The sequence below is a fragment of the Hipposideros armiger genome, unplaced genomic scaffold (genome assembly GCF_001890085.2).
Source record: "Hipposideros armiger isolate ML-2016 unplaced genomic scaffold, ASM189008v1 scaffold_146, whole genome shotgun sequence".
In the NCBI taxonomy this organism is placed as follows: domain Eukaryota; kingdom Metazoa; phylum Chordata; class Mammalia; order Chiroptera; family Hipposideridae; genus Hipposideros; species Hipposideros armiger.
This window is the reverse complement of record NW_017731496.1, coordinates 1,015,316-1,030,630: the sequence shown is the minus strand read 5'-3', so window position 1 is coordinate 1,030,630 and position 15,315 is coordinate 1,015,316. Positions and strand designations below refer to the sequence as shown.

The window sequence follows — 15,315 nt, the reverse complement described above, 5'->3', positions numbered from 1 at the left end:
GCTAAAAAAAAAAAAAAAAAGTTACTTAGGTGTTGGGTTTATCCTTGGAAAAAAATTTCCTCCCCCTACCAATTTTGTCATTTCCAATCCTTGAAGATTAATGTATGTGTAGTTGGGTTTTTTTGGGGTTTTTTGCATAGTTGTTTTTTGAGCAGGTGACAAACTTGTGAATATTATTCTATGTCCTGGAAATCTATACAAGGAGATACGGTTTTCCTCTAGTGTCTGCCTAGTTCTTCTTTGGCCATGTGACTACTGATTTCGTTAGAGAGCGATTCTCAAAGTGTGTGCACCAAACCAGCACATCAGCATCATCTGGGAACTTGTTAGAAATTCAGATTATTGGGCCCAATCCCAAGCCTACTGAATCCAAAATTTGGGATGAGGCCCAGTACTCTGTTTTAACAAGTCCTCTGGGGCATTCTGGTACTTGTCAAGTTTGAGAACCACTTCATTAGAGGATGCGAGCAGTTTGTGTGCATTGAGCTCCCTAAGTGATTCCTTCTCCGCCCTCCACAATCAATAACCACACCCATGAGTTTTACCCAAGACACACAGTATATAAAGCCAAGTTATTAGTAATGTAGTTTTTAGTCTTTAAGAAAATTGGAGTAACTAAACCAAGTGCCCCAAAGTCATGGCAACAACGAGAGAGGAGAATGACCAGTATTACCAAGATCAGTTACCTTCTGTCTATTGTCATTAATGCATGTCTAGCGATTTTTAAAATACATTTTGAAAATATTTTTCCTTCCACTTTTAATTTTTTCCCAAGACATAGGTTGTCCTTTCTATATTTATTCTCTTAGAATTTAGCTTCCTTTCTCCTATAATCTTTAATTTATAATATTTAATAGAATGTCAAAATATTAGGTACCACTACCTGCTATATTTCTCAGCTTTTTGGTTCCTTACATTTAGTTTTTTTGAATATGGAAAATGAATGTATGCTCTGCTTGTTAATTCCGTAAATTTAAAATTTTGTCATGGCTTCTTAAAAATGAAAGTCTTGCTTAAATGTTATGATTCAGCCATGACTCCAGTTCTGCTAAATACATACATGGTTTTGTTTTATATATATGTACACATAATATATAAAATATATATAACTATATAGTTTTGTTTCAAGTACATTTATACACAAGCACATTAATGTATATGTGACATATACTCAACTCGCAATATTGAAGCTTCTTTCAAAAGGGCCATAGGGTATCACGGCTAAACTGTCCTTAGGAGTCAAAACTCTGAACCTTGTCCCTTTTATTTACATGGCACCTTTTGAGAGGCTCTAATAATTCTGGCTGCACAGCAGATGTTTTAAATGCTCTTTGGAGGGTAAGATCTCAAAAAGAAAAGAAATTAGGTCCCCTCCTTTTTAGTCCTCTGGAACAGGGTTTTTAAAACTGGCATTCCTAAGAATCACCTGGATAGCCTTATAAAACAGATGCGAGTTCCACCTCCAATGTGATGCTGATTTCAGCGGTCAGTGGATCAGACTTGGGGTAGCACTCTTCTGCATTAATATACTTTGTACTTAGTGTTCATTCAACACATTATTTCTGTATAGTGACTATAAATATATATAGGCAATGAATAAATTGAACATAGTTTATAAAACAGTGCATTCATTATAGGCAGTGAGGAGTTACTGAAGCCCTTGGCGTGACATATTTATGTTTTAGATAGATCATTTTATTGTAGTATGGCAAAATGGTTAGGAGTAACCATTGAGTAACTGCAAGTACGGGATATTGACCTTGAAATGCATGTGATGTATGTTCAACATTTCTTTAGTTATACCCAACTTTCTAGGGACTTGTTCATTGAACAGCTCTCTGCTAACTACATAAACTTCCTTCACTTTTATGTATTATAGTTAATTTCATCTCAGGACTCTCACAGATTACTCATTCTCTTCAGGATACTTCCCACCTCCATATGTTTTCCTCTTGTTCGTGAGAGGAAAATTATGAATAGTGATATAGTCGTATTAAGGACATGAAGAACTAAGAACATTGAATCCAAAGGTCTTGAAAGGGCACATAATTTCCTTTTATTTTCTATCAGTTTCTTTATTTAAATTCTCTTAGCAAGAAAACATTTTTCAGAATATTTCTGAGTCCTCTAGTAAAATCATTTAAACTCTTCTAAGTTTTGTTTTCCTGATAAGGAAATTTTCCTCATAAGCAGATTGAAGCTAAATGTAACACTTAAATCCAAAATTTTGTGAGAACTAAACTAATCTGTTTTTTATCCAGTTTTGTTCTGCTTCAAATATTGGAGTAGTTAAAATACTGTTTTTACTCTTTGATTTCAAATAAACATTGGTTCTACTGCTTTATGGCACTTGAAATGATAACATTTGTTTTACAACTCTCAGTTATGCTTTTTGCATTTTGGCAACTCCTATCAGCAGGAAGACTAACTCTTTGGAAGATTAATCAATTAACCACATGGGAGCGAGGACTCATATCCCCAGCCCACACCTGAGTGTGCGCCTGTGTGATGAACTTGGATGACCCCCAAAGCTCCTCAGTCAAAACGTGACCAGATCTCCTGCTCTCCCTATCTCCTGCTCACTCTTGTGCCTCCCCCTTTATGTTCTACCTCAGTCTTTATTATCTAATTATTCATAAAAAGAAAGCAAGCTAAATGAATTGGTTAAGTATTCTTGAAACAACTTCACATTAACAGACTACCTGTTCTGAATTATTTTTGGACTCAGATATTGATGTCTGTTTTCCAACACAGTATTGATGGGATAGGCAATCTGCCATGACCATGCCTGTTCACGCCCTGGCAAGGTATGCCAACAATGCAAAGCCCTAGCCGCTCTACCCAGGCCCTTTCTGAGGGTTGTGTTTGCTGAGATCGTGACCTAAACAATGAGCTGGCCACTCACTATAAAGCAGGAAATCTCCCAGCTCACAGTTCCTCTTCTGTAATACAACCCACGTCACTTATGTAAGCACCCATATTGCCTCTGTGGAAATTGTAAGGCCTGGGGAACCTCACAGACTGACATTCTGCCTGTTGCGTTTGCCTTGAGAAATAGTCCTTTGTCTCAAACCCAAGGAGTAGTTTTCTGCCACCATCCATGAAACAGTAATAGGAGGGCTTATTAACTTGCAAGTAGGGTAATATACCAAACTCCACAGACTGAAAAATAATTTCTGACCATCAGGAATGTTGGTAATGAACCATTTCTTAAGAATGATCTGACGACTTAGGAATTTTCTCTCAAGTTGCTGAGACTTTCTGCAAATTTTGATGCACATACACTCAGACAATTACTGCCACCTGGCTGACAACTGTTGTAAAACATCCCAGTTTGAGAGTACATCAAATGGGAAATACATCTTAGAATGGGTGAAATATAGTAGTTGATACAATGGATATTTTTTTGTTTATTCATGATCCTGATAGCAACCTGACTTGGGTATCTAATTATAAGGGTACTTGGTAGAACGAATTCTTAAATCTATCCGTTCATTTTCCACCTTCCTAAAAGGAACCCAATTTCATTTGACTGTCTTCCTTCCCCCTCTGTAGGTGAGAGTAGGTCTTCACAGGTACAAGCCAATCAGGACATCCTGGCCATCCTCACACAGTGTTTGTGTTTCATGAAATCTGACACATTCAGGGCAAGTGACTCAATCTAGGTTAATGAGATGTGAGGGGAGGTGTATTTATTGGAAAGAAACTTCTTCACTCTTCTGATAACTATCAAAAGAGATGTTCTCCCTTTTAGGGTGTTTGTGGCTTACCAGCCTTAAGTCAGTGGTGTGCTGGAGCCCCTGATACTGGGTTCCAAGTGCTGTTAATCTCTTGTAGTCTATGCTAGCTAGAAACATACAGCGAAGGGAATTCTGGAAAATTAATTCAGCCTAGCCAAACTGACACATTACAAAGCCACCACACCACCCATTTGTCGAATCAATGACACTCCCCCTTTATAGAGAAGATAGATACCACCTAGAACAAAGATTGTTTTCAGCTTCAAGTTTCCAGACAAAATTATTTTATTCTTTTAGCGAAACATCTGTGTAAATAGTTCAGCTTTATTCACAGAGACGGGCTCTCTAGATTTCTTGTTATATATGAAACTCAAAGCATTAAAGTCTGAATATGGAGCTTTACTATTGATACAAGCCACAATGTAGGGACAATACAGAGAGTATTCAGAATATATGTAATAGGAGTACTATCCAGGCAAGAAGAGGAAGAAGAAAGCTCCTCTGGCTTGGCTGAAACAAGGAGTCTGTATTATTTCAAGGGAAAATCTGATGGGGATGGGGTTGAAGAGAAAGTTGAAAGCAGAATAGTGTTTCCCAGTAATTAGGATGTTCCTCCATCCCCAATTTGGGATGATCCCAGCAGAATAAATCATGACATGTAATAGGGAAAGGAGTCATTATTCTTGACCTGCTCTCAACTTTTATGTCAAGTTCAAGGGACATAACATTTTCACATGCTGGGGGCATTGGGAAGGAGTTTGAGAGCAAGGGAACCCCACTGTAGAGGCAAAGGAATGGAAAGATGAAGGGTGTTTCTGAGCCTTCGTGGGTACTGTAGCATCATCAAGGAGGAAATTAAGAGGCCCACTAGCTGTACCACATTAGACACCGATGCAGAAGACCTAGCAGCAAACATCAGACATCCTGAAGCAGCAATGGGTAAGCATATAGAAAACGAAATTTGAATACAATCACTGTCTCCGCCATTGCTGTTAAGGCACAAAACCCTTCCTACCACTTCCATGAATCCAAACTGTAGGTTAAGTAGAATGAGAAGAAAATCAGCAACACAGAGCATTTATTTCAAAGAGACTTTATCAAAGAAGAAATGCAAGTGACATTGTTAAGATGATACCAGAATGAGAATGAGGTGGGGTGGCCATCCAGGAAAAACTCAAGGAACAGGTGGTGAAGCGTGTGGACCATTTCATCCTCAGCAAGCTGTGAGCCCATACCATTGTGAGAAGAGCCTGCCAGAAGTCACCCAGTGACCTGGCTGACAGGCCTCAAGCCTGGGAATGAATTTTTCCCATTGGATGGGAAAGGCAATGCGATTCCTTGTGACCGATTATGTGGACATGTGGGAGGACATGGAAATGCTGGTGGATGAAGGGCTGGTGAAAGCTATTAAGAGTCTCCAACTTGACCTCCAAATCGAGAAGATCTTAAACCAGGCTTAAAATATTAAGCCAGTACTTAACCAGATCGAGTAACACCCATACCTCAGTCAGGAGAAGTTAATCCCGTATTGCCACTCCAAAGGTGACTGTTTACAGGCCCCTCGACTCTCCCGACAGGCCCTGGGCCAAGCCTGAGGACCCTTCCTTACTGGAGGATCCCAGGAACAACACAATAGCTGACAAACACAATAAAATCCCAGCCCAGGCTCTGAGCCAGTTCCCCATGCAGAGGAATTTGGTCATGATCCCCAAGTCTGTGACACCCCAATGCATGGCTGAGAACTTTCAAGTCTTTGATTTTGAACTGAGTAGCGAGGACATGACCAACTTACTTAGCTACAACAGGAAGTGGTGTGTCTGTGCCTCTCACAAGAGATCCCTTCAACGAAGAGTTTTGAAGTTGTGAGTGCCCGCTCTTCCCCAAGTGACCTGCTGTCATTTTCTCTGCCTCCTTCTCCCTTTATGTAGTGTACTATGGCCTGTGTCCCTCAGCAGTGGGGCAGTGACCTGCAGATGAACCAGAGAGGACTAGACCAACGTGGTGTTGGGTCCAAAGAGCAGTATCAGTAGATTAGAGGTCTCTTCCAGTTTTCTTTGCCCTTCTTGCCTGGCCGGGGTAAGTCCAACCTTGATACCCTTTTCTTTTTCTTTTTTTTTTTTTTTGATACTCTTTTCTACAAAGTGAAAAAGTGCCACTAACGATTGAGTTTTGGCTGCTTGGAACTGTAATCCTTTTAGCCAGACTTCTTGTCTCAAAGAAAACATACTTTGTGAGCTTGAAGAAAATTAAAAAAAAAGACTTACCGTGCTCCACATTGAGGTGGAGGCTGATGAAGAATTTTCAATTATAGAAAAATATTTTAAACTATATGTTCTTCGTAAAATGGGTGTAAATATGCCATCTTGTCAATTTATCACAAAAGAAACCAACCTGAAGACAAAGGGCAGAGTGAAAAGAATTACAGAAAAATGGAACAAGAGACCTGCCAATGAAAATTGCAAGAAACCTGCTGACCCTGCGTTAATGAGCTCATCAACTTCTTTAATTGTTAAATCTAATTTGTGTGAGGTTCTGTTATTTATGATCTTTATTAGGCTTGAAGAGAAGCAATTTAAATCAGGTAAGTCACCGAATTGGGAATTCAACATAGGATATCTAATATCCAAAGCAGGTCTTTTAATCACTGCACCATGACACAAAGGTGTAGTTTAAATGCCATTTTTTCTGTGGTGGTTGCTGAATCTGAAATCACTGGCTCCTCAAAATATGGTCCAAGGACCAGCAGCATTGGTGTCATCTGTTTCTTGTTAGGAAAGCTGATCTCAAGGGCCTGCCTACCCCAGACCTACTGAATCAGAATCTGCAGTTTAACAAGATTCCCAGGTGATTCATTTATGCATTCAGGTTTGAGAGGTACTGTTTTAATTCTTTTGAGTTTTTACAGCATCCATACTCATTGCTAGTTAAATACTCATCTGTCTCCTCCTCACCAAACCTGTGATAGCCTTGAAGGCAGGAAATACGTATTACTTTTCGTATTCTAACCACTTGTGATAAAGACTACTAATTGTCCATCAAAATCATTCTTTCAGTCTTAATGGGTACATTACTAATCTACATGTCCCAGCCTCACTTGCAGTTAGGTGTGACTAAGTTCTCTCCAATGCAACATGAGCAGAAATATTAGGTCTTAAGACTGTGGGCATTCTCGCTCTCTTTTCCCCTTTCCTTTGGCTGGAATCCACTGTGACCATCTTGATTATGCAATAAGAGGCTGGAGAATGACAGAGCAAGTATCATGAAAGAACCTATTATCTCTGAATGATTGTGTGTGCCAGAGCTACTCACCTTGTAATAATTACACCAAGAGAAATAACTGTCTATGTTCTGCAGGCCATGGATTGATTTTAGGGGCTTTTTGTTAGGCAGCCTAGTCTTACCCTAAATAATTCACTACTCCATCTTATCATAGACCTCAGCTTATAATGATTCCTTCCCCTTGTGGAGAGAGAAAAGTCTCAGACACACAGATAAGCCCTCAGCAGCCATTTCTGTACTATATGATCCTAGCCATAGCTGATTGGTCCAGGAGTGGATCTCTTACCTAAACTGCACCATTTGCATTTTCCCTCTCAGAGATTTGCAATTTTGAACTGAGACAGGAGCTGAGGATAATTGGACCTGAGTGATGTTTATAGCAAAGCTTTAAAGCTGCACTGTGCAATATAGGAACCACGAGCCACATGTGGCTATTTGAATTTCATTAAAATAAAAAATTCATTGTCTTAGTTGCACTAGCTACATTTCAGGTGCTCAATACCATTGGTAGCTAAATGGCTACCATATTGGAAGGAGCAGACATAGAACATTTTCATCATCAAGGAAATTTCTACTGGACATCACTGCTCTCAAGAGAACATCTACAATCTGTCCTGTTTCCAATCTTGCCCAAAGATTGGTTGTTGAAACCATTCCTTTGATTCTGTAGGATACACCAGAATCTCAGCCATAAATTCCCTCTCTTGCTCAAGTTATTCAAATTTAATTTTACTATCTGCTACCAAAAGGACCGCAGATATTATACATCTGGCACTATAACTACGAAACACCAAATCCAATGGGAAATTCTCAGGCTTCTTTTTATTTGACCTTACTTGGATTTTCATATGCTTGACCACTCCTTCCTAGGATTTCATGACACTGCTCTCTTGGTTGTCTCCCATTCCACTCACATTCTCATAAGAAGTGGTCTGCTCTATTAAACTCTTCTTCAATATATATTAAAGAAAGGCAACCTTTAAAAAAGTGCCGGGCAGGCTGAAGGAGAGCATGCTTAGGTTACACATTCTACAATCCTCTCACTGGGCTTCTAAACCATGTATCTAATTGTTCATTAGAGAGTTCCACCTGAAGTCCAAAGGCACCACAAAACACATGTGCTTCAAATTGAACTGTTCCCCATTTAAAAGCTTAGATGTTTCCGACCTCCCCATCTCTCAAATGGGAAAATGCACTCTGCATTCTGCTTTCATGGAATTTACCGCTGCACTGTGACTCTCTTTGAAATATGGACAATATTGTCTTCCCCTTTATACCTAACACAGTGTCTGACACATAATAAGCATTCCATGATTTTTATTTTAGCAAACTGTAGTCACTTCCATAAATTTTTAAAGAATCTGGGACAGTCAACTCCAGAATTACACCACTGGGTCTGAAGGCCATCCAGCAAAATCGGTTATCCCATTACTGTCACATCTTAAGGCGGAGAAATGGGAACACAGACCACTGTGGGAATAAGTTAGAATTTCTCAGTTTCTGAATTTTTCTGCTTGAGTTAGGCTTTTTGTGCTAACTCTAGCAAGATTCATGTAAGGTGTTCCCGACTTGACGTGGACGAGCACCACCTCAGTTCTATAACCTTTGAGATAAATGGTGCGGAGCTGCCAGTATTCCAGCTGCCAGTTATCTCACATGGAAGCAGAGGGATAGGTTTGCGATGCTTGGGGAAGTTCTCCTGCCCTGTAATGTATCCTTCGTTTGCTAAGGTAAGCCAACCTGATAGCCCTGATTCACAGGGCCTGGCGATTTACTCAGCAGAACATACGTATCCTGGCCAAGGGTCGCAAGCCAAAATGCCTTCAAAAACCAGGCCAGGTTTTTCCACGTGTGAAGGGGAGGAGGACGGGTGGGGAAACGAAGAGCATGCCACTGCCTCAGGCTTACAGATTCAAGCTGCGGAAAAATGCTTTTCCAGGCCAAACAGAGCCTTAGAGCTGCTTGTCCCTGCCCCTTGTTCCCAGCCAGCCGGCTGCACCAGGACAGGGCCGAAGGAAGTGAAAACTGTAGTAAATAAGTCACTAGGATTGCGAGGACACACAACGCTTTCCTTCCTGCTTTAAGCTTCCCCCCTGATCTGGGGAGGGCAGTGTGCAACCCTTTCAGGGTCTCTGGCGTCTCCACGGAGGGTGACATCCCGTGACTTACACAGTGGTGGGTTATTAGACGGTCACCTGGAGGCGTCTGAGGAACGCCCAGGTGAGTGGAAACAGAGGGCCCGGCGCCGCCGCGAGGAGGCGGGGAGTGGGCGGCGAGCGCAGGGCGGCCCTAGAGGACGGGGACAGGGACAGGGACGCGGGAGAGAGCCTGGGGAACAGGAGGAGGGAAGGCCCGCGCGAGCTCCCCGCCCGCGCGAGCTCCCCGGCTCGGAGCAGGCGCCCTGGCGGCGCTCGCGCCCCCTGCCCCGCCCTCCGCGGTCGCCAGGGCGCAGGCTCGCATCCCGGCGGCCGGCTGGGCCCGCGGCGCTCGCCCTCCCGCCGCCCGCCACGCCCGCCGCGCGCCCCGCTCCATCGTCGGCCTCGCCGCGCCCTTGCTCGCCCCGGACGGGCCTGTCCCTGGCGGAGGTAACTGCCCGCCGATCGCCGGGGCCCCTCGCGTCCGCGGCCCCCTCCCCAAGCCGCGGGGCCTCCGGCGTCCCCCGTTCCCGCAGCCCCCTCGTCTCTCCCCGGCTTCCCCGGCGCCGCCCTCCCGCGCAGCATCCTCGGGCTGACGGAGTCGCCGGGTCCCCCAGCCCCTGTCCCGTCCCCGGTGGGCGCCTCCCGGGGCGGAGGGCGGGCCCCCGGCCGAGCCGCGCCCGCAGGGTCGCGTAGAAAACCGCGGGGGGGAGGCCTTGGGGATGACGCGTGCGAGGTGGTCGTGGGGAGACTCCCGTGTGTGACCTGAGTGGATGATAACTTAGTTGAACATTGAGGAATGGACGCCATTTCTCAGACTTGTCCGTGGTGGAAACCACAGAAGAACGAGGATTCGCTTTAAATTACATTCGCCCGTGTGTTTTCAATAAAGGTACTTGTTTTGGGTCGACTTAACATATTTTGTGAGTGTGATGGAGGTTACTTTTATTTCTTTCTCTTCCATTAACTGATTTTTACTTGTTTCGTGATGTTTATTATTGTCGGTAGCCTTGGCGTTTTATCGCCAGTTAAGTATGTAGCAGAGATCATCTTTGCCACTTAACAGGATGAGAACATCTTTTAGAGTTCTAAAAGATGGGAGATTATCCCTCATCAAATCCTGTGGGGCTCTAGTCTCTCATCTTGAGCTTTCTTTTTATCTTTTACGTTTTAGTTGCAAAACTTATAGCTAAGTATACATACGGGAAATTTTAAAGCAAATCCCTGGCATGAATACTTAAGTATATACTCTATCTCATAGTTAGGAGAGGTAAGGACCCTTTAAAAAAACCCACAAAACTCCGAACCATAATCTAATTGCCACTTACCACCAAAAATAACATTAATTTCTTGGTATCATGTAATACCCAGTCATGTTCAATTTTCCTATTGCCTTTTTTGAATTTGAAATAATTGTTAAGTTTACAGAAAAATTGCAAGAAAAATATAAAGAACTCCTGTACCGTTACCCAGATTGACCACTTGTTTATATTTTGCTGGTGTTTTATCCTTCTCTTTATACACGTGCACTTATTTTTCCCCAAACTATTTGAGAGTGGGTTCTCACATCATTCCGTTTCCCCCCTTAATACTACTCAGTACAATACGCATTTTCTAAGAAAAGTCACCTTTTATATAAACAAGTAAGTACAGTTACCAAGTTCAGAAAATTTAGCGTTGATGCAGGAAATTTAGCATTGATACATGACTTTTATCTATGCTATAGTTCATATTCCCATTATGTCACAATCATAATAATATCCTTTATAGAGCATTTTCTTTTCTGGTACAGGATCACTCAGGATATTATATTGCATTTACTTATATTGTTAATTTTAACTTAGAACAGATCTTGAGCCTTTGTTTCTCATGACATTGACGTTTTGAAGGAATAGTATATTATTTTATATCCTTGTCCTCAATATGGAATAGTTTCCACATGAATAGACAGGCTTGCATTTTTTTGGCTGGAATATTATATAAGTAATGTTATGTCTTTTTCAAGTTACCACAACCAGAGGAGTATAATGTCTGCTTCTTTATAGGTTAAGATGTTATCCCTTTTGTCCACTATCATTAGTATTTTTTCTTTTTTGCAAATTATCAAGTAATTTGTGAGGAGATAGCTCTAGAGTATGTTAATATCCTGTTCCTCATCAGAATCCCCCTCTCCCTGATTTAACATCCATTGATGGTCCTCTCTTGCATCAGTTTTTACTGTGATGGTTGCAAAATGGTGATTTCCCCCCCCCCTCATATAACTGTGGTCTCATTCTTATTTTACTTAATAGATTGTAACCCATTGCTCATTTTATTTATTTTGATGCTCAGAGTGCCCCAAATTTGGCCTGTGGGATTTGGACTTTCAATCTTGTTCGTGTTTCTTTCCTTTTTTTTTTAATTTTTTTTAAAGATTTTACTGGGGATCTGGGGAAGGGAAACAGTGTTGGGGAATTGGGGAAGGGGAACAGCCAAGTTGTGGTCCTTCAATCTTAGTTGGGGAGGGCCCAGCTAGCCCAGCTCCAAGTCCAGTCGCCATCTGGCCCCCCGTTGGCAGCTTGCGGCCGCTCAGCTCAAGGTGCCATGTTCAATCTTAGTTGCGGGTGGGTGCGGTCCACTATCCCATGCCTGAGTCTAACCCGCAACCTTGTTGTTAGGAGTACTTGCTCAGAGGCAGCTCAGCTCGGGCGTAGCTCACTGGCCCATGTGGGAATCGAACCGGCGACCCTGTTGCTCAGGGCTAATGCTCTTAACCAACTGCGCCACTCGGCCAGCCCCTTGTTCGTGTTTCTTTTTGACATGCCCTCATCGTATGTTTACTTCCTTACTTTGGGATAAGATCTTCCAGGTCCATCTAGTTCTTTCTCTACCCCAACACTGAAATCAGCCGTTTTTCCAAAGAGCCCTCATTCCTCTCACTGAGGAATGGTATTTAGAAACCAAGATTTGAGTGCTAAATTAGCGTATTGCTTCTGGGCTGTCACTGCTTCTAGTCCCTTTTAGAGGATAGAGCTAGAAATCATGAGTTTTTATACTGATACTTCCAATTCTAATGCAGCTCCTTACAGCTCTTCCTTACCTTTTTCCCATTCTGTAATTGATTCCTTTTTGTTCCACGGTGAGAATGCTGGCTTCCATCAACATCAGTGTATACATTCATTTGCTGAATCCTACAGTGCACACAAAATAGCTTCATAATTTCTATACTCACACACCTAGGAAAAACAAAACTACTAAGAAGAGTTTGAGTTTTGTTCTGTTTATCTAAGGTTGATAATATATGGTCAAAATACTCTTTAAAAGTTACTTGAATTAATCCTTTTTCTCTTCAGTGTAGTTATTCACTTGAAATGCAGTCAGGTTTATTTGCTTCTCTTTGTATTAAGTTCTTGGACCCCCCCAATTCTTGTTTTAACATAATTCCAAAAGTCAAAACTGTACAAAACTATATTAAGAAGCATCACTCCCTCCCTAGCCTTTCTACTTAGTTTGCCTTACCCTTAGTAGTTAACCTATTTTGTTAATTTTTGTTTTATTTTTCTATGTATATACAATTTTGCACTTTTTTCAATTAATATATTCTAGAAATTGCAGTTCACAGATTATTATTACAGATCTTCCTTATTCTTTTTAGCAGCTGTTGAATATCTTTCCCAACTGGTTTATTTGAATTGAGATCCAAAAACGGTTTTCATATGTGTATATTGAATTTGGTTATATGTCTCTTGTATCTATTTATCTATGCATTATTATATGTAAAATACATATATAACAGTTTTTCCCCTTCCTCCCTTTTTAAAATGCCGTTTATTTGCTAAATAAACTATATAATTGGCGCATCATTTTCATCAAATGTTCAATCTCTTCATTTACTTATAAGTATATGGATTCATGGTTTCCTATTTTATTTTGTGGATTTATTCTGTAGAATTTTTTACATTCCAAATATGGTTGATTTTATTCTCCTGGTGTTTTTAGTATGTTCCTTCAGTTTCTTTATTTCTTGTCAACTGGTGGTTAGATTCAGACACAGATTCAGGTTTTTAATTTTTTATCTTTGTAAGACTATTTCATAGATGGTTCTGTGTACTTCTATCTATGTAGCATCATATCGGAAGTCATAATGTCTGTTTGTTTCACTGTTAGCAATTTTAAGATTGATTAGTGGGTTTAGGGCATGTCAGTCCATCTCTTATGAAGTTCCCCGTGTACTTTCACCTAATAGTTTTAGCAGCCACTGATACTGTTTGACTAGATCTATTTCATTAGGAGCTGCAAATGATGCTTTTCTAATGCTATCATTATTCTTGCATTTGGTTAGCTCTTCTTAAGGAATTTCTTATTTATAATTTTTATATTTAAATTTATAAAAATAAATACTAAGGAAGTAATTATCTAGAATCTTAGGATATTCTGAGCAATTGAAAAACATAAAGTATGAGGATGACTAGCATCCTAATAGGTCATTCCGTGCTGGACTTGAATAGTCTTTTAAAGCTTGTTTTATTTTTCAAAATCAGCTATTTTCTTATTAAATATGGCATCAATCGTACCAAATAAATGCAAATTTTTTGGATTTCATAAACTAATAGAATTAGGAAGAAGGGAATTTAAAAAAAGAAGGAAGAATAAGGCTATGCTTGAATACAGCCCAGGCCCGTGACCAAATGCCATCATTGTTCATGATTTCTCAATTGTAAAAATTAAAAAAATATATTAAATTTGGGATAATCACAGACTTACAGGAAAATTGCAAATACAGTACAGATAAACTATTTTCATGAACCATTTGAGAGTGACTGACAAACATATTCCTTTACCTTTGAATATTGTAGTGTGTATTTTCTACAAACAAGGACATTTGCCTACGTAACTGCAAGACAACAATCAAAATCAGAACATTAACATTTATACATTACAACCTTCTAATTCTCAGTTTCTTTTCCTATTCAAATTTTTTGCCATTGTCCAATATTGTCCCTAATAATGAAAGGATAAAATTTACAGTTACTCATTATGTTTAGTAGTCAGGTTTTCCATTTGGAACCAGTTTCTCAGTCTTTTCCCGACTTTCATAACCTTGAAACCTTTGAAGGTTACACATCAATTGTTTTGTAGAATGTCCCTCAGTTTGGGCTTGCCTGATACTTCCTTGTGATTCATTTAATGTATCTTTAGCACATAGATCACAGAGCTGTTTTTCTTATTTACCTATTAGGTGGCACATGATTTCCATTTGTCCCATTTCTAGTAATTTTCATTTTTTATTAAGTTTATTGGGGTGATATTTGTTAGTAAAATTATGTAGGTTTCAAGTGTACATTTCTATAATACATCATCTACATATTGCATTGTGTGTTCCCCACCCAGAGTCAGCTCTCCTTCCATCACCGTATATTTAATCCGCTTTTCCTTCTTCTACCAGTCCCCCTCCCCCCTTACCCTCTGTGTCTGTGGATTAAATGGAGTCTGCCTGGCTTCTTCATTGTAAAGTTAATCTTTTCTCCTTTGTAATTACTGAGTATTTTATAGTGAGATACTTTGAAGCAATGTAAATATACCATTTTCCATCAAATGTTCAATTTATTTTTTTTTATAATTATATAGATTCATGGTTTCCTATTTTGTTTCATGGATTTTACATCCATTACTATAGTTTGTTTTGGTGCTCGTATTGTCCTCACTTTGGTCAGTGGGATAACTTTCGTTGTGGCTTCTGTGTCCTCCTCACTCAGCTTAGGCGCCAATACTCTGTGCCAGGATATCCCACAGTGTGAGCGTCCTTCTCAGATTCTCCCAAGAATGGACCATTCGCCCAAGATTTATGCTCTCACCCTGCTTGGGCTCTGACAGACTTCTTGTCCTCCACTGCAGCTGTCCTCATACCCAGCATGGGGACTTGCCAGGCATCTTCATTCATGATATCTCAGGGCTTCATTTATGTATGTATGTATGTATGTATGTATGTATGTATGTATGTATGTATTTATTTTAGCTGAGCCATCCTGCCACCTGTTGGCAGCTCAGTGGCAGCTCAGTAGCTGCTCAGTTTGGGCTGGGCATTGAACCGCTGTTGCTCGGAGCTCGCGCTCTTGAGCAAGCTCTTAACCAACTGAGCCACTTGGTCTGGGCTTCATTTTTATGTAGGCTAGTTTGGACTT

General features: G+C 40.6%; 1 protein-coding gene and 1 pseudogene across 1 annotated transcript in view; both read left to right on the top strand.

The window, feature by feature from the left end:
* The window catches only part of LOC109387048 (aldose reductase-like), a 10,527-nt pseudogene extending 4,929 nt beyond the window's left edge, over window positions 1-5,598 (top strand).
* Window positions 5,599-6,083: 485 nt separating this feature from the next.
* The window catches only part of CPLANE1 (ciliogenesis and planar polarity effector complex subunit 1), a 118,397-nt gene continuing 109,165 nt past the window's right edge, over window positions 6,084-15,315 (top strand). Inside the window, exons 1-5 of the mRNA XM_019650733.1 lie at window positions 6,084-6,321; window positions 9,105-9,239; window positions 9,359-9,604; window positions 9,972-10,046; window positions 15,008-15,096. Of these exons, the coding sequence (XP_019506278.1) occupies window positions 6,084-6,321; window positions 9,105-9,239; window positions 9,359-9,604; window positions 9,972-10,046; window positions 15,008-15,096 (783 nt within the window). The remainder of the gene's footprint in view (window positions 6,322-9,104; window positions 9,240-9,358; window positions 9,605-9,971; window positions 10,047-15,007; window positions 15,097-15,315) is intronic.